The following is a 19,373-nucleotide window of genomic DNA, read 5'->3' on the forward strand; positions in this document are numbered from 1 at the left end:
ATAGTCACCTACACACACACACACACACACACACACACACAAGAAAAAAACAGGAGTCTCAACCAGATGCCCAAAACTACAATAACACACAAACTAGAATTGTCCAGTTGCACACATGAACTGCTGAAGTGTGTGTTGTTCAGACCGATTTGAGTGTGTGATTGAAATGCATCAGTCAAGAAATGAAAACAATCTATGTTTCCCAGTGTGATGTTGACATGCAGACTCTGCATCTCTCAGCTGCAGGAGACACACACACACTCAAACACTCATGCAGCAGCAGCATCACACACTGATACTGTACAAATGAGGCACATGACAGTTATGACACACACACACACACACACACACACACACACACACACACTCAGAGTGTTTTACCTCTGTGCACAGAGACGCTGCTGATTCCGACCGGCTGTGGATCCATTCAGAATGCAAACACACACACACACACACACACACACACACACACTCATGCAGGAGCGTCACACACACTGACGCAGCACGCACGGGGGTGGGGGTGGGGGTTTGCTGTGATTCATTACTGATATAAAACACTGAGAGCAGGAGGCAGCAGACGAGTGTTCACTGACTGTGTGTGTGTGTGTGTGTTACTGAACCTCCTCCAGCCAGACGCAGGATAACCCCGGTCAGATCGGAGCTCGACTCTCAGGTCTGCTCAGCCTCTGCAGTGCAGGATCACATTCAGACATCAGCAGCTGCACACAGAGCACATGATGGTGAACAGAACCTCCAGGCAGCGTTTGATCATCTAGCAGACGCTTTCATCCACAGGAATACAGCAAGCGATCAAACACGAGAACTGCGAGACGTGTTAATAGTTCGAGCAAGAACAAGGGGGGATTGAGAAATAGTGAAAGAATAGAATAATTATGCAGTAAGAGCGTGCAGAAGAGATAAGCTTCCGGCTGTTTCTGGGATGTTTCAGGGATTCTGTCTGGATAGGTTTGGGAAGATCTTTGAGAACAGTGAATGAGAAGATTCTGGAAAGTGATTTTATGCCTCTCCACGGTGGCTCCATTTGAAGAGGTTTGATTGCACATGTTGGAAGTGCTTCCAGAAGAGCATTGCAGTCGTCCAGGGGTGTGTTTCCCCAAAGCATCGTTAGCCAACTACGCCAACAGGTCCGTGGTGCTACCGTGGGGCCGTCTGTTTGAAATTACAAGTAGAACAGTGTCATCAGCATAGCAACGGTAGGAGAAACCATGCGCCTGTATAATGGGTCCCACAGATGTAGTGTATGGAGAACAGGAGAGGTCCGAGGCCTGAGCCCTGGGGTGCCCCGGGACCAGCTGAGCGCTTCAGACCTGAGCTGAGATTCAGACCAGCATAGTGTTGTTCCAGGGATGAGAGAGGGCACAGAAGGGTCGGGTCGAAGTTGGCAGATAATCTAGCAGAATGGGAACTGAAGATCTGGGATCAGACTGAACCTAGTTCACTAGGAATAGGAAGAGAGAGACAGGTCTGAAACTTCCTACAAGGTTTCGTCTGGATGAACCCGGAAGAGGGGTTGGTGTTACGGAGGGAAGTTTAATTACTCAAAGTGATAAAGTTGTGTGAACAGATGTTGCATGATTTGTGGTGGTGAGCGTTGAAGATCGAAAGAGGCTTGTAGAAAGTGTAAATCTGCAAAGAAAGCGGATGTTGAGGGTGTAAGTGTACTTGTTAACACCTGATGTTGATTCGTTAGCAGATGCTTCTGGTGTCAGCGCTAACATTTACTTGTTTCTATAGCACTTTATACACTACAGATCGTTTCAAAGCACCTTCATAGTAAAGAAACATGAAAATACCAGTGTTAATGCTGTAAAAGTCATCAATTATGAAACAAATTCAAAAGCAGCTCTACAGAAGACAACAGTGTCATTATTCAGCTCATATAAGAGTCAATGTTGCAAAGTTCGTCAATTATTGATGACTTCAAATAGCAGCTGGACAAAAGCTCAGTGTTGTCAGACATGGGTTCATAACACAAGCACATATTGTTAAAGGGCGACAGCGGGCATTAGCGTACACGCTCTCTTTCAGGTCCTGTGCCGACATATTGAAGAGCATCACATCTGTGGTAGAGCATGGTGAAGGTGTTTCGGTACTGAACACACTCTCAAAGAACACAGCACACACACTTCTGTCATATTCATTTCTTTATTTATATATATTTATTATTTCTCTCAGTTTTGTTTGGAATTCTTTTTTAACCATTGCTGTTGCACTTTAGTATTTTTTCCAAAAACAAAGCCAAAAAAAGGAGAGAAGAAACTGACAGATCTAGAAAGGAAAATAGGGCGGAGCATAACATGATTGACAGATGGAGGATGAGGAGGATCATGGTTCTCTTCATCACCATCGACACAAACTCGCACACAGACGGGTGATTGTCTGATAAACACACGCCCGTCTCGCCTCAGATGATCATGTGACCGTTATTGGTTTGGTCAGACCGAAGACGAAACGGCAGCAGAAATCGTTCAATCTCAGCAACATTTCTACAGAAGCTTGTTTCCACCACAGGATAAAAAATAAATGAAAAAAAAATTCTGACTTTTTTGTGGAATTGAGAAAAAGGCGGAAATTGTGAGAAAAAAATTGGAAATTGTGATTCTATATCCCTTTATTCTGACTTTTTTGTAGAATTGCAATTACTTTTATCTCGCAATTCTGACTTTGACACATTTATATACCTATATTCTGACTTTTCCATAGAATTGTGAGAAAAAAGTTGAAATTGTGAGTTTATATACATATATTCAGACTTTTATAGAATTGTAATTCTGACTTTTTTTCTCGCAATTCTGTTTCTTGCAAGTACGACTTTATTCCCGTGAGTTTATAGAACTATATAAAGACTTTTTTTGTAGAATTGTGAGAAAAAAGTTTAAATTTTGAGTTTATATACATATTCTGACTTTTTCCATAGAATTGCTAAGAAAAAAAGTCAGAATTGTGATAAACTCGGAATTTACGAGTTTATAAACCTATATTCTGACGGAGATATAAACTCATAATTGCAAGTAAAAAAGTCATAATTGTTAGATATAAATTCGTATTAATTGCCTTTTGTTTTTATTCCGTGGAGGAGAGAAGCTTCCACACATTTGGGCTCTGAACTCTGAGAAAGACGTGAAATGAAGCGTCTGTCTGTCTGTCTGTACATTTGGCTAAAAACATCAACATGACATCAGAACAGAAATAGCAAAATAAACAATATATAAAAGCTTTTCCAACAACATCCACAAAAAAAAAAAATAACCAATAAAGCTTTGAAAAGGAAATGAAGCTCAAAACAACATCATTGTCATCTATGAGCAGTACAGGACCTGTGAAACTACCCACAATGCATCTGTCATAGACATCAAACAGACAGACAGACAGACAGATGTATGGAATGAAGGAGGTGAACAAGAAACAGGAAGGAAAAGCAAAAAACAAAAACTGAAAGTGCAAAAATCACTTTGTGAGGAAACAAACGCTGCTGTTCTCGTTGCAACATAGAACGGTTTTAATAATAATCATTCTTTTTAATAATGTCATAACCATAAAACGTCTTTTACAGAAAACGAGAACAATAATGAATCATAATTCCTACAGAACATTAGCCATAAAAATGCGTTAAAAATAAAAGAACAGAAGTGAGGAAAGAGCGAATGAGAGTCACGGCCCGACCGGAATGATCCGCGACGTCCCACAGGCTTCACGTGAAATACTTTGGGTTTGTGGCGTTTGGTAATGACGTCTTTTCGTGTGTGTGTATGTGTGTGAATGTGTTTACATAAGACTCTGTGTAAGCCTTGTACATCGGAGCGCGCGGGAGCGCTGCTATGGCGACGGTAAGAGGGCGTGGTCGGGTGGGGGAGGGGCGGATGATTATTGGGCCTCAGCAGATGGGCGGCACTCGCCCCAGCCAATCAGAGAAACTCCCACGTCAAGACGGCCAATGGCGTCGAAGAGGGAGCCAAGTGCTCCGCCCCCTGCGTGCTGGCCACGCCCACGGCACCCCGACGGACAGACGATGAGGATTTGGCATGACAGCACAACACAGCAGACGGATATGAGCTTTATACAGCAAATACACCCCTGAGAAGAGAAACACAGAACAACATTAGTATATATAATACATTTCATATAAAATTGTATATAACAATTTATATTAACAAATGTTAATATATTATATTAAATGTGTAAATTTAGTCAATTTTTAATTTATTTAAGTTATTTTTCACGAATAGTGACAATATAAACAATAATGCAGCCGATTTTGCTATATAATATATATTGCTTTATGTGAGTGTACTGTATGTGGATAAAACATATATTCATTTCATAGTATTTGTACTCACACACAAACACACACACACACACACTCACTCACATTCACAGTACCATAAACTACGTCCTATACACTTCCTATAACACCGATATATTCGTTACATCATAAGAATGGCATCTACGCTAATGTTAGTCTTTCTGTTTATCCCAAGGTTTACTGTAGTCAGCCGGATCCGGGCCGTATCCAGATCAGATGGAGGACCTGCGCCTAGACACGACCATAACTCATGATGAAGTCAGCCGGATCCGAGCCGTATCCAGATCAGATGGAGGACCTGGACCTAGACACGACCACAACGCATGATGTAGTCAGCCGGATCCGGGCCGTATCCAGATCAGATGGAGGACCTGGACCTAGACACGACCATAACTCATGATGTAGTCAGCCAGATCCGGGCCGTATCCAGATCAGATGGAGGACCTGCGCCTAGACACGACCATAACTCATGATGTAGTCAGCCGGATTCGGGCCGTATCCAGATCAGATGGAGGACCTGGACCTAGACACGACCACAACGCATGATGTAGTCAGCCGGATCCGGGCCGTATCCAGATCAGATGGAGGACCTGGACCTAGACACGACCATAACTCATGATGTAGTCAGCCGGATCCGGGCCGTATCCAGATGAGATGGAGGACCTGCGCCTAGACACGACCACAACGCATGATGTAGTCAGCCGGATCCAGGCCGTATCCAGATCAAATGGAGGACCTGGACCTAGACACGACCACAACGCATGTAGTCAGCCGGATCCGGGCCGTATCCAGATCAGATGGAGGACCTGGACCTAGACACGACCACAACGCATGATGTAGTCAGCCGGATCCGGGCCGTATCCAGATCAGATGGAGGACCTGGACCTAGACACGACCACAACGCATGATGTAGTCAGCCGGATCCGGGCCGTATCCAGATGAGATGGAGGACCTGCGCCTAGACACGACCACAACGCATGATGTAGTCAGCCGGATCCAGGCCGTATCCAGATCAAATGGAGGACCTGGACCTAGACACGACCACAACGCATGTAGTCAGCCGGATCCAGGCCGTATCCAGATCAGATGGAGGACCTGCGCCTAGACACGACCATAACTCATGATGTAGTCAGCCGGATCCGGGCCGTATCCAGATCAGATGGAGGACCTGGACCTAGACACGACCACAACGCATGATGTAGTCAGCCGGATCCGGGCCGTATCCAGATCAGATGGAGGACCTGGACCTAGACACGACCATAACTCATGATGTAGTTAGCCGGATCCGGGCCGTATCCAGATGAGATGGAGGACCTGCGCCTAGACACGACCATAACTCATGATGTAGTCAGCCGGATCCAGGCCGTATCCAGATCAAATGGAGGACCTGGACCTAGACACGACCACAACGCATGTAGTCAGCCGGATCCGGGCCGTTTCCAGATCAGATGGAGGACCTGCACCTAGACACGACCACAACTCATGATGTAGTCAGCCGGATCCGGGCCGTATCCAGATGAGATGGAGGACCTGCACCTAGACACGACCACAACGCATGATGTAGTCAGCCGGATCCGGGCCGTATCCAGATCAGATGGAGGACCTGGACCTAGACACAAACCACAACGCATGATGAAGTCAGCCAGATCCGGGCCGTATCCAGATCAGATGGAGGACCTGGACCTAGACAAGACCACAACGCATGATGAAGTCAGCCGGATTCGGGCCGTATCCAGATCAGATGGAGGACCTGGACCTAGACACGACCACAACGCATGATGAAGTCAGCCGGATTCGGGCCGTATCCAGATCAAATGGAGGACCTGGACCTAGACACGACCACAACGCATGATGTAGTCAGCCGGATCCGGGCCGTTTCCAGATCAGATGGAGGACCTGCACCTAGACACGACCACAACTCATGATGTAGTCAGCCGGATCCGGGCCGTATCCAGATCAGATGGAGGACCTGCACCTAGACACGACCACAACGCATGATGTAGTCAGCCGGATCCGGGCCGTATCCAGATCAGATGGAGGACCTGGACCTAGACACGACCACAACGCATGATGAAGTCAGCCGGATTCGGGCCGTATCCAGATCAAATGGAGGACCTGGACCTAGACACGACCACGACGCATGATGTAGTCAGCCGGATCCGGGCCGTTTCCAGATCAGATGGAGGACCTGCACCTAGACACGACCACAACTTATGATGTAGTCAGCCGGATCCGGGCCGTATCCAGATCAGATGGAGGACCTGCACCTAGACACGACCACAACGCATGATGTAGTCAGCCGGATCCGGGCCGTATCCAGATCAGATGGAGGACCTGGACCTAGACACGACCACAACGCATGATGAAGTCAGCCGGATCCGGGCCGTATCCAGATCAGATGGAGGACCTGGACCTAGACATGACCACAACACATGATGTAGTCAGCCGGATCCAGGCCGTATCCAGATCAGATGGAGGACTTGCGCCTAGACACGACCACAACGCATGATGTAGTCAGCCGGATCCGGGCCCTATCCAGATCAGATGGAGGACCTGCGCCTAGACACGACCATAACTCATGATGTAGTCAGCCGGATCCGGGCCGTATCCAGATCAGATGGAGGACCTGCACCTAGACACGACCACAACTCATGATGTAGTCAGCCGGATCCGGGCCGTATCCAGATCAGATGGAGGACCTGGACCTAGACACGACCACAACGCATGTAGTCAGCCGGATCCGGGCCGTATCCAGATCAGATGGAGGACCTGGACCTAGACACGACCACAACGCATGATGAAGTCAGCCGGATCCGGGCCGTATCCAGATCAGATGGAGGACCTGGACCTAGACACGACCACAATGCATGATGTAGTCAGCCGGATCCGGGCCGTATCCAGATCAGATGGAGGACCTGGACCTAGACATGACCACAACGCATGATGTAGTCAGCCGGATCCAGGCCGTATCCAGATCAAGTCAAGTCAAGTCAAGTCATCTTCATTTATATAGCGCTTTTAACAATGTAGATTGTCTCAAAGCAGCTTTACAGAGATAAGCGTATAATTTAAGGTAACAGAGATTGTTTCGGCTTTACAGCAGAGTTAAGTTATTTCCATCTAAAGTTAGTTTTAATTGATTTGGTTCCGTCGCAATGATCATTTGTTATTAAATTAGGGGCCGCTAAGACGACACCATTCTCTCTACACAGACTTTAAACGCGAACCTGTGAGAAACGCTGATGGCGTTCACATGCGCATTTAGAATGGGTTCTATAGTTATGTGCGTTAGAATATACGCAGGTTTGGAATTCCCTACAAGCCAAGCCTAAACAAAATACTTGTCTTTCCTTATAAATTTTGATAAGGAATTTTATTTTATTTGTTGCTTTGGGGTAGGACCGCAAGACGAATTTTCCCGACAACGCCTTATCTGTAGAGTGGTAGTGGGATCCTCCATAGGGAGAGACTAGTTGGCACTTCAGCACTGCGTTGTCATCGGTCCAGGTGAAGGTCCTTCGTCAGATCTGGATACGGCCTGGATCCGGCAGGCTGCAGGAAAAACCTTGGGATAAACACAGACACTAAAATTAGCGTAGATGCCATTCTTCTCATGATGTAACGAGTACATCAGGATTTTTGGGAAGTGTTCCCGGTTCCGGCTGACCTAATCTATGCAGCATAACATTAAATTATAGAAGTCTATAATGTATTATGTGAAAGCTAGGTCAAAGAGATGTGTCTTTAATCTGGCTTTGAACTGACAGAGTGTGTCTGCTTCCCGGACAATGGTAGGAAGACTGTTCCAGAGTTTTGGTGCTAAATAGGAAAAGGATCTACCGCCAGCAGTGGATTTTGATATTCTAGGTATAATCAACTGGCCGGAATTTTGAGATCGTAATAGACGTGACGGACTATAATGCGTTAAGAGCTCGCTCAAGTACTGCGGAGCTAAACCATTCAGTGCTTTGTAAGTAATCAGCAATATTTTAAAATTTATGCGATGTTTAATAGGGAGCCAGTGCAGTTTTGACAGAACTGGGCTAATATGGTCATACTTCCTGGTTCTGGTAAGAACTCGAGCTGCTGCGTTTTGGACCAGCTGTAGTTTGTTTATTAAGCGTGCAGGGCATCCACCCAGTAGAGCATTACAATAATCTAGCCTTGAGGTCATGAACGCATGAACTAATTGTTCCGCATTTGTCAATGAGAGCATATGACGTAATTTAGATATATTTTTAAGATGGAAAAATGCAGTTTTACAGATACTAGACACGTGACTTTCAAATGAAAGATTGGTATCAAAGAGCACACCCAGGTTCCTAACCAACGACGAAGACTTAACAGAGCAGCCATCGAGTGTTAGACAGTATTCTAGATTATTACGTGAGGAAGTTTTTTGTCCAATAATTAGAAACTCTGTTTTTTCAGAATTTAGAAGTAGGAAATTACAAGTCATCCAATTTTTTATATCCGCTATGCATTCCGTTAATTTTGTGAATTGATAAGTTTCGTTAGGTTTTGAAGAAATATAGAGCTGAGTATCGTCAGCATAACAGTGAAAGCTAATTCCATGTTTCCTAATGATATCTCCTAATGGTAGCATGTACAGAGTGAACAGCAGCGGTCCTAATACTGAGCCTTGTGGTACGCCATACTTAACCTGTGATCGATGAGACATCTCATCATTTACTGCTACAAACTGATAACGGTCAGATAAGTATGATTTAAACCATGCTAGTGCATTTCCTGTAATGCCAACATAATGTTCTAATCTATTTAAAAGAACGTTGTGGTCGATGGTGTCAAATGCAGCGCTAAGATCGAGTAACACTAATAGAGAGATACAACCACGATCGGATGATAAGAGCAAATCATTTGTGACTCTAACGAGAGCTGTCTCGGTACTATGGTACGGTCTAAATCCGGACTGGAAATCCTCACAGATATCATTTCTCTCAAGAAAGGAACACAGTTGTGAGGATACTGCCTTTTCTAATATCTTTGACAGAAAAGGTAGATTCGAGATCGGCCTGTAATTGACTAATTCTGAAGGATCAAGTTGCGTTTTTTTAACAAGCGGTTTAATCAAAGCCAGCTTAAAGTTTTTTGGTACGTATCCTAGAGACAAAGACGAATTAATGATATTAAGAAGAGGATCTATGACCTCTGGAAGTATTTCTTTCAGTAGCTTAGTCGGTATAGGGTCTAACATACATGTTGTAGATTTAGATGATTTAATGAGTTTAGTCAGATCAGATGGAGGATCAGATGGAGGACTTGCGCCTAGACACGACCACAACGCATGATGTAGTCAGCCGGATCCGGGCCGTATCCAGATCAGATGGAGGACCTGCGCCTAGACACGACCATAACTCATGATGTAGTCAGCCGGATCCGGGCCGGATCCAGATCAGATGGAGGACCTGGACCTAGACACGACCACAACGCATGATGTAGTCAGCCGGATCCGGGCCGTATCCAGATCAGATGGAGGACCTGGACCTAGACACGACCACAACGCATGATGGAGTCAGCCGGATCCAGGCCGTATCCAGATCAGATGGAGGACCTGCGCCTAGACACGACCACAACGCATGATGTAGTCAGCCGGATCCGGGCCGTATCCAGATCAGATGGAGGACCTGCGCCTAGACACGACCACAACGCATGATGAAGTCAGCCGGATCCGGGCCGTATCCAGATCAGATGGAGGACCTGGACCTAGACACGACCACAACGCATGATGTAGTCAGCCGGATCCAGGTCGTATCCAGATCAGATGGAGGACCTGGACCTAGACACGACCACAACTCATGATGTAGTCAGCCGGATCCGGGCCGTATCCAGATCAGATGGAGGACCTGGACCTAGACACGACCACAACGCATGATGTAGTCAGCCGGATCCGGGCCGTATCCAGATCAGATGGAGGACCTGGACCTAGACACGACCACAACGCATGATGTAGTCAGCCGGATCCGGGCCGTATCCAGATCAGATGGAGGACGTGGACCTAGACACGACCACAACGCATGATGAAGTCAGCCGGTTCCGGGCCGTATCCAGATCAGATGGAGGACCTGGACCTAGACACGACCACAACGCATGATGAAGTCAGCCGGATCCAGGCCGTATCCAGATCAGATGGAGGACCTGGACCTAGACACGACCACAACGCATGATGAAGTCAGCCGGATCCAGGCCGTATCCAGATCAGATGGAGGACCTGGACCTAGACACGACCACAACGCATGATGAAGTCAGCCGGATCCAGGCCGTATCCAGATCAGATGGAGGACCTGGACCTAGACACGACCACAACACATGATGAAGTCAGCCGGATCCAGGCCGTATCCAGATCAGATGGAGGACCTGGACCTAGACACGACCACAACGCATGATGAAGTCAGCCGGATCCAGGCCGTATCCAGATCAGATGGAGGACCTGGACCTAGACACGACCACAACACATGATGAAGTCAGCCGGATCCAGGCCGTATCCAGATCAGATGGAGGACCTGGACCTAGACACGACCACAACACATGATGAAGTCAGCCGGATCCAGGCCGTATCCAGATCAGATGGAGGACCTGGACCTAGACACGACCACAACGCATGATGAAGTCAGCCGGATCCGGGCCGTATCCAGATCAGATGGAGGACCTGCGCCTAGACACGACCACAACGCATGATGAAGTCAGCCGGATCCAGACCGTATCCAGATCAGATGGAGGACCTGCGCCTAGACACGACCACAACGCATGATGAAGTCAGCCGGATCCAGGCCGTATCCAGATCAGATGGAGGACCTGGACCTAGACACGACCACAACGCATGATGTAGTCAGCCGGATCCGGGCCGTATCCAGATCAGATGGAGGACCTGGACCTAGACACGACCACAACACATGATGAAGTCAGCCGGATCCAGGCCGTATCCAGATCAGATGGAGGACCTGGACCTAGACACGACCACAACGCATGATGAAGTCAGCCGGATCCAGGCCGTATCCAGATCAGATGGAGGACCTGCGCCTAGACACGACCACAACGCATGATGTAGTCAGCCGGATCCGGGCCGTATCCAGATCAGATGGAGGACGTGGACCTAGACACGACCACAACGCATGATGAAGTCAGCCGGATCCAGGCCGTATCCAGATCAGATGGAGGACCTGGACCTAGACACGACCACAACGCATGATGAAGTCAGCCGGATCCAGGCCGTATCCAGATCAGATGGAGGACCTGCGCCTAGACACGACCACAACGCATGATGTAGTCAGCCGGATCCGGGCCGTATCCAGATCAGATGGAGGACCTGCGCCTAGACACGACCACAATGCATCCCTGAAGGGTCAGCAGAGATTGTGTCTACTAGACTCTCCCCTGTGAAGGCCTCATCGATACGACAGCCATCGGCACTGATCCTCACACATACACACTCACTCAGACATAGACACTCAGACAGAAACTCTCACACACACACACTCACCTGTGTTCATTAGACCCCGGCCTGTTCCACACTGTACTGCAGGTCGGGGGGTTTGTAGCTTAGCAGCATGTCACTGGTGCAGGAGGACGGGTAACAGGAGGCGGGGGGAACATCTGCCTCCACGTCTAAACACACACACACAACACCATCATCATCATTATCATCAGTGAGCGCGTGAGTGTGTGTGTGTGTGTGCGTTCACACACCTGACCCCTCCCTCTGCTGCAGCTGCTGGCTTCCTGTCAGAGACGATTGGCTGAGGATGTCCGACATGCGGGCGGAGCTTAACGCCTTCCCAGCCAATAAGCTCATTCCAGACATCGGCTCCGCCTGCTCCTACAAGAACAATAGGTCAGCGCTGGAACTGCATGACACAAACACACACAAACACTCTCATACTCACTCACTCACACACCAACACACTCACTCACTCACACACACACACACACACACACACACACTCATTCACTCACATACTTATTTTCACACTCACTCTCATACTCACTCTCACACACACTCACACACACACAAACACTCTCACTCACTTACTCGCGCACACACACACACACACACACACACACACACACACACACACACACACACACTCACATAGGCGTCGTCGCAGGTCTGGATGGTGTGATGTCGCTGTAATGCTCCTCGGGGTCTGTGTGATCCGTAGCCGTTATGATCTCCTTCCATCGGCCGACAGTCTGAGGCGTCACACGATTCTGACACAACAGGCCAACAAATACATTAGATGGAGAAGCGCGCTTGTGTGTGTGTGAGTGAGTGAGTGAGTGAGTGAGTGTGTGTGTGAGTGAGTGTGTGTGTGTGAGTGAGTGTGTGAGCGAGTGTGTGTGTGAGTGAGTGTGTGAGCGAGTGTGTGTGTGAGCGAGTGTGTGTGTGTGAGCGAGTGAGTGAGTGAGTGAGTAAGTGAGTGAGTGAGTGAGTGTGTGAGCGTGTGTGTGAATGCGCTGAGCAATGCGTCACCTCTGGTCGCCGTTGTGCCGCGCATGTAGGCGTGTCTATGTGTGGGGGAGGAGTAGGGCGGCGTGCTGCAGAGGGGCGGAGCCAGCATCTCATCACAGGAGGGGGCGGCGGCTTTGGCCAACAGGCCCTCGTGATAGGCCGGCGCCTCGTCCTCTTCCATGCTCTCCGAGGGAGGGGCGGGGCTTATCTGGAGCAGGTGATGGTAGTGCTGCGTGGGCGGGGCTTGCGGTGGCTCCAAGCTCTCGCCGGATTGGCCCAGCTGCAGCAGCAGCATCTCGGTGGGCGTGGCCGGGGGCGGGGCCGTGCGTGAGTGGCGCTTGAGGAGCGCGGCGAGGTCTTGCGGCGGCAGGCGTGGGTCGGCGTGGCCCGTTAGCGAGTGGCGTGGCGAGAGCAGGCCCTGTAGAGTGGGCGTGACCTGTGGCGGCCGGTACTCTAGCGGCGTGGGCGATAGCAGAGCCTGTTGTAGCGCTGACGGACTCCCGTAACCCTGGTAACCCTCCAGACCCGGCACCTTCAGACACGCCCCCTGCAGGTACGGGTTATAGGTGCCGATCACACTGTTCATGTTGCCCTCGCCAAACAGGTGCGGGGTAAACTGCTCGTACGTGGAAGTGTGGAAGCGACTCAAACTGCGACTGAAACACACAGAACAACTTCTCATTAGCATAATCACACCCCAACTGTTATGCGTGGGAGGAGTCTGGTCTGATCTGACTCCACCCCCTTTTTGACAAAAGTCAACATGAAACAATGACATTAATGTGATGTTTCAGAGCAAATAACAAATTGCGAGATAAAGTTACAATTTTGGGAAAAAAGTTTAAATTGTGAGATTTTTTTTTAAATTGTACGTTTCTTGTACATATTCTGACTTTTTAGTAGAATTGGGAGAAAAAAAGTTTAAATTGTGAGTTTCTTGTACATATTCAGACTTTTTTTCGTAGAGTTGCAAAGAAAAAAGTCGAAATTGTGAGAAAAAATGTGAAATTGTGAGTTTATATGCATATATTTAACTTTTTTTGTAGAATTGAAAACCCGACTTTTTTTCTCACAATTCTAAATTTCTCGCAATTCCGACTTTATTCTCGCGAGTTCATATACCAATACAATAGAAAAAGTCGGAATTTATATACCTATATTATAAAAGCGCCATTACCCATGATTCTGCACAGAAAATACCTCACGCCCAAAAGCTCCGCCCACTCCCATGAAGCACTGCAAATGACGTAATCGAGTCTCGCTATGCTGTCAAATATTTTAATATACAAGCATATTTGGCAATATACTTCTGTAGTTTCTATAGACATAATCACCACTTTAAATTAATAGTTTTATATTTCTTCATTTTTTAAATTTGGTTATGTTGTTCGCAATGCATCATGGGATTGTAGTTCTTTCCCTCATTATAGTTTTTATAGTTATTATAGTTGTCTTTTTGAATTTCAAATGCTTTTTTGCTTCAAACAATAAATCTTTGTAAAGCTATGATTCTCCTTGTAGCTGGTTGGTTCGGTTTAATGGCTTTAACCTGGACATTTCTAACATGCCTATGAAAAAAATGAATGGGAAAAACCCTTCCTGAAGTGACTCACTGACGAACTCTATTGTTTGAGAGCCTACATCAGCATTATTAAGACAATGAAGACAAACATGATTTGTCCTCAGAATAACGTCACTGATGAATCTTGCACAACATCGAGTCAATGATGATTTCATGTTGCCTTTAAAACACACAGTACTGAACACACTGCTCCAGTGGCTAATGTTCATCTAAGATCAGCACTATTATTACTATTAGGACTAATCAACATCCCGTCTCACATCCACTGATCCAGTGAACACGACACAGAAACACACGATCTACTGCTAGCATGAGTTCACCAGCGTACCTCAAGCGCCCGCCGTCAGTCACTCGTCTGGCAGCGTCTCAGTATTACACAAATCATTTCCACAACAGTGATAAAACTCCAACAGAATCATTAATATAATCTCAATGTCCTAAACATGCTTTAAACCTCTTGTGCTTTTCGGTCATTTTTATTTTCAATCGAAATATTTTACATTTGTTTTGTTTTTTCTTCATTGAATGGTACGAAACTTGGTTTTGTCAAGGTCCAGGTACTAGGTTTTGGCACTTGCTGTGTGAACAAAATCATGGCCATGACTCGACAGGTTAAATGGTCCTGTAAACAATATTCACACTTGTGTTTCTCGTGGTCAGAAACGCCGCAGTGGAAATGAATGCGAGAGTTTCCTCAAGTGGAAGCGTTTGGTACTGCAGCCGAACACACTCTCACTGAAAGACCATATCAACCTCACATCTGGAACACAGCGAGTTTAGATTTATGGCTTTCATTCTCTCACAGTTTTAGAGTAAAACATGATTTTGAATATATATATTTCATATAAAAATTTAAAATAGTATTTTTGCACATTTTTCATAACAATAAACGTAAAATTTAACAATAAAACTTTTTTTAAGTTCACTTTTTAAAACTTTTTTCACGTCATCAATAATCTGCCAAGTGTCGTCTCTGAAGAGATCAAACTTCAGTCTGTCGCTCTGAAGCGTTCAAGATTTACCAGTTTAAGTTGGAAATGTAATTTTCAGGTCTATGCTCAAAAAGTGAACAAATGGATTATAAACACGGCGTAAATATAATGTAGTATCTTAAAATCCCTTAAAAGTACAAAATATTAAATAAAAAAAACATTACTGAACTAAAATATAGTATTTTCCTTTTATTGAAATAAAAAAATTTATTTCAGTCATTTTTGACCGACGTGCGAAAAACACCAGAGGGAACACACATAAACAGCACTGATTCAAAACCAAAAGAACATCAAATCAAAGCCTTTTTTAACAATCAAAAATAAAGGACAAATGAACGAACCGAACACACAGATGGCGGAGTGTGTGTGTGTGTGTGTGTGTCCGCGTCACCTGTGTGTTTCCGCGTTATCAGCGCTCAGCTGTTTCCCCAAAACTCTGTGACACGGGGTTGCTAGGAAACCCTGGCGCTGAGCTCCGCCCCCGAGCTCCACCTCCTGCACCTGAATGGTCACCTGCTGCTGGCGGGCGGAGCCTGACGATAATGGAGGCTGCTGATTGGCCATGCGGGGGAGGCTGGTGGGGGGAGGGCTGGCGCTGGGAGACTGGTAGAGGGCGGAGCCATGCTGAAACTGAACCGCAGAAGCCCCGCCTGTGGGAGGAGTTTAACATGTTAATGTCACTGTGTGAATCACTCAACCGAGGCTGCTGATTGGACACTGACCGTGAGCCTGCATCATCCCCTGACTGCCCGGCGGAGGACTCTGATTGGCTGGTTTGAAGAGGTGGTTGTTAGGGTGCGTAGGTGGAGGACTGGAGGGCTGAATACGCAACCTGAGAGAGAGAGAGAACATGATGAAGATGTGTGTGTGTGTGTGTGTGTGTTAGAGAGAGAGTGTGTGTGTGTGTGTGTGTGTTCACCTCTGTAGCTGGTATGTAAGGTGACTGCTGGGCTGGTTCTCTCCATGTCCCAAAGACAGGGCCTGTAAACAGGAAGTCATTACGGTCACATCCCTTTATAGTTACACTCAGGAATGTGTGTGTGTGTGTGTGTGTGTGTTTAACTGCACTTTAGATCAGTGGTTCTAAACCTTTATGACTCCACTGCCCAAACAATATCCATTATATGTGTTGTTCCTCTGAACTACTTCTAGTATATCAGTCTATGGCAGGAACAGATAACACCTTCACATCTAGAACAATAACTATAACGATAGCTGTGAGGTAAGTGAGGTCAGAGAGGTCAGTGAGGTCAACGAGGAGGTCAGAGAGGTCAGTGAGGAGGTCAGTGAGGTCAGTGAGGAGGTCAGAGAGGAGGTCAGTGAGGAGGTCAGAGAGGTCAGTGAGGAGGTCAGAGAGGAGGTCAGAGAGGAGGTCAGTGAGGAGGTCAGTGAGGAGGTCAGTGAGGAGGTCAGAGAGGAGGTCAGAGAGGAGGTCAGTGAGGAGGTCAGAGAGGTCAGTGAGGAGGTCAGAGAGGAGGTCAGTGAGGAGGTCAGTGAGGAGGTCAGAGAAGAGGTCAGTGAGGAGGTCAGAGAGGTCAGTGAGGAGGTCAGAGAGGAGGTCAGAGAGGAGGTCAGTGAGGAGGTCAGTGAGGAGGTCAGAGAGGAGGTCAGAGAGGAGGTCAGTGAGGAGGTCAGAGAAGAGGTCAGTGAGGAGGTCAGTGAGGTCAGAGAGGAGGTCAGTGAGGTCAGCGAGGTCAGAGAGGAGGTCAGAGAGGAGGTCAGTGAGGAGGTCAGTGAGGTCAGCGAGGAGGTCAGCGAGGAGGTCAGTGAGGAGGTCAGAGAGGAGGTCAGAGAGGAGGTCAGTGAGGAGGTCAGAGAGGAGGTCAGTGAGGAGGTCAGAGAGGAGGTCAGTGAGGAGGTCAGAGAGGAGGTCAGAGAGGAGGTCAGAGAGGAGGTCAGTGAGGTCAGCGAGGTCAGTGAGGTCAGAGAGGAGGTCAGTGAGGTCAGCGAGGTCAGAGAGGAGGTCAGAGAGGAGGTCAGTGAGGAGGTCAGTGAGGTCAGCGAGGTCAGTGAGGAGGTCAGAGAGGAGGTCAGCGAGGAGGTCAGTGAGGTCAGCGAGGTCAGTGAGGAGGTCAGAGAGGAGGTCAGTGAGGTCAGTGAGGAGGTCAGTGAGGAGGTCAGAGAGGAGGTCAGCGAGGTCAGAGAGGAGGTCAGTGAGGTCAGTGAGGAGGTCAGTGAGGAGGTCAGTGAGGAGGTCAGTGAGGAGGTCAGAGAGGAGGTCAGAGAGGAGGTCAGAGAGGAGGTCAGAGAGGTCAGTGAGGAGGTCAGAGAGGAGGTCAGTGAGGAGGTCAGTGAGGAGGTCAGTGAGGAGGTTAGAGAGGAGGTCAGTGAGGAGGTCAGAGAGGAGGTCAGAGAGGAGGTCAGTGAGGAGGTCAGAGAGGTCAGTGAGGAGGTCAGAGAGGAGGTCAGAGAGGAGGTCAGTGAGGAGGTCAGAGAAGAGGTCAGTGAGGAGGTCAGTGAGGTCAGAGAGGAGGTCAGTGAGGTCAGCGAGGTCAGAGAGGAGGTCAGAGAGGAGGTCAGTGAGGAGGTCAGTGAGGTCAGCGAGGTCAGTGAGGAGGTCAGAGAGGAGGTCAGCGAGGAGGTCAGTGAGGTCAGCGAGGTCAGTGAGGAGGTCAGAGAGGAGGTCAGTGAGGAGGTCAGAGAGGAGGTCAGAGAGGAGGTCAGTGAGGAGGTCAGAGAGGAGGTCAGTGAGGAGGTCAGAGAGGAGGTCAGAGAGGAGGTCAGAGAGGAGGTCAGTGAGGTCAGCGAGGTCAGAGAGGAGGTCAGTGAGGTCAGCGAGGTCAGAGAGGAGGTCAGAGAGGAGGTCAGTGAGGAGGTCAGTGAGGTCAGCGAGGTCAGTGAGGAGGTCAGAGAGGAGGTCAGTGAGGAGGTCAGTGAGGTCAGCGAGGTCAGTGATGTCAGTGAGGAGGTCAGAGAGGAGGTCAGTGAGGAGGTCAGAGAGGAGGTCAGTGAGGTCAGCGAGGTCAGTGAGGAGGTCAGAGAGGAGGTCAGTGAGGTCAGCGAGGAGGTCAGTGAGGAAGTCAGAGAGGAGGTCAGTGATGTCAGTGAGGAGGTCAGTGAGGTCAGTGAGGTCAGACCTGTATTTGCTGGTGTAGGATCTGCTGTTCTTGCTGGTAGAGGATGTGCTGTTGCTGTGTGTGTTCCATCATCCGCTCGTCCTGCGCCGCTGCGTACATCTTCTGCAGCTGCTCACACTCCTGCACACACACACTTGTTTGACATTTGTACATTTACTGACTTACAGAGAGTGTGTGAGTAGAACAGATCTGATGATGACATTCACTCTCACACACACACACACACACACTCTGAGCCCCTGCTTCAGCTGTTGAGCACACGCGTGTAGTGGTCGACCGATATTTATCAGCCGATATTTGGCACTTTTAAAATATCGGCATCGGCTGATACGTTTGTCTGATTGGGCGATGTGTTGGAAGCGGGACATTTATTTTGCCGGGCGGTGCTGAGAACACCAGCGCCTGAGAAGAGAACGGTCTGATCACTCAGCGCTCACTCACATTCTCCGTCTTCATTAGTTTACGATCTCTGCCAGTCATATCTAATACTCTGTTAGACAGAATTGGTAAACAAAGAAAGTAAATGGTAAGCGAAAAAGTAAAGTGTTGCTTTTATATTATTTGTAACAGAAAAGGCAAACAAGAATTTGAAAATATTTGAAAAAATATGATTACCAGTGCACACGATATTACCAGATTACTGAGTGCCATGTTACAGTGTTTACTTCCTTTTTATTCACACATTCATATATTTTTAAACAATTACTTTATTTGTGAAAAATACTGTAATAGGACTGCAGATTCAAGAAGTTGCCATCTAAAGTATAAGCATGTTTATTTTAAAGATTTGTTGTCTAATTTATTTAAAATGGATAAAATATTGATTATTATAAATATAAAGTATATAATAAAAATATCGGCTTTATATCGGCCATCGGCCATCCTGGGCCCAACAAATCAAGCCCGACCCTACCCGAGCCCGAGCAGGTTG

General features: G+C 47.6%; 1 protein-coding gene across 4 annotated transcripts in view; it reads right to left on the reverse strand.

Moving 5' to 3' along the window:
- Positions 1-2,147: 2,147 nt before the first annotated feature.
- The window catches only part of sik3 (SIK family kinase 3), a 63,992-nt gene continuing 46,766 nt past the window's right edge, over positions 2,148-19,373 (reverse strand). For 3 of the 4 annotated variants that reach the window (XM_081371495.1, XM_081371497.1, XM_081371496.1), the window contains 9 exons: positions 18,443-18,562; positions 16,285-16,346; positions 16,088-16,197; positions 15,757-16,015; positions 12,813-13,447; positions 12,432-12,550; positions 12,029-12,158; positions 11,823-11,947; positions 2,148-4,095 (listed from right to left, as the gene is read on the reverse strand). In XM_081371495.1, coding sequence (XP_081227621.1) covers positions 11,832-11,947; positions 12,029-12,158; positions 12,432-12,550; positions 12,813-13,447; positions 15,757-16,015; positions 16,088-16,197; positions 16,285-16,346; positions 18,443-18,562 — 1,551 coding nt within the window. In that variant the 3' untranslated portion in view covers positions 2,148-4,095; positions 11,823-11,831. The remainder of the gene's footprint in view (positions 4,096-11,822; positions 11,948-12,028; positions 12,159-12,431; positions 12,551-12,812; positions 13,448-15,756; positions 16,016-16,087; positions 16,198-16,284; positions 16,347-18,442; positions 18,563-19,373) is intronic. The other variant, XM_081371494.1, reaches the window with a different exon arrangement.

Source organism: Scardinius erythrophthalmus (genome assembly GCF_964197995.2).
Source record: "Scardinius erythrophthalmus genome assembly, chromosome: 7".
Taxonomy (NCBI): Eukaryota; Metazoa; Chordata; class Actinopteri; order Cypriniformes; family Leuciscidae; genus Scardinius; species Scardinius erythrophthalmus.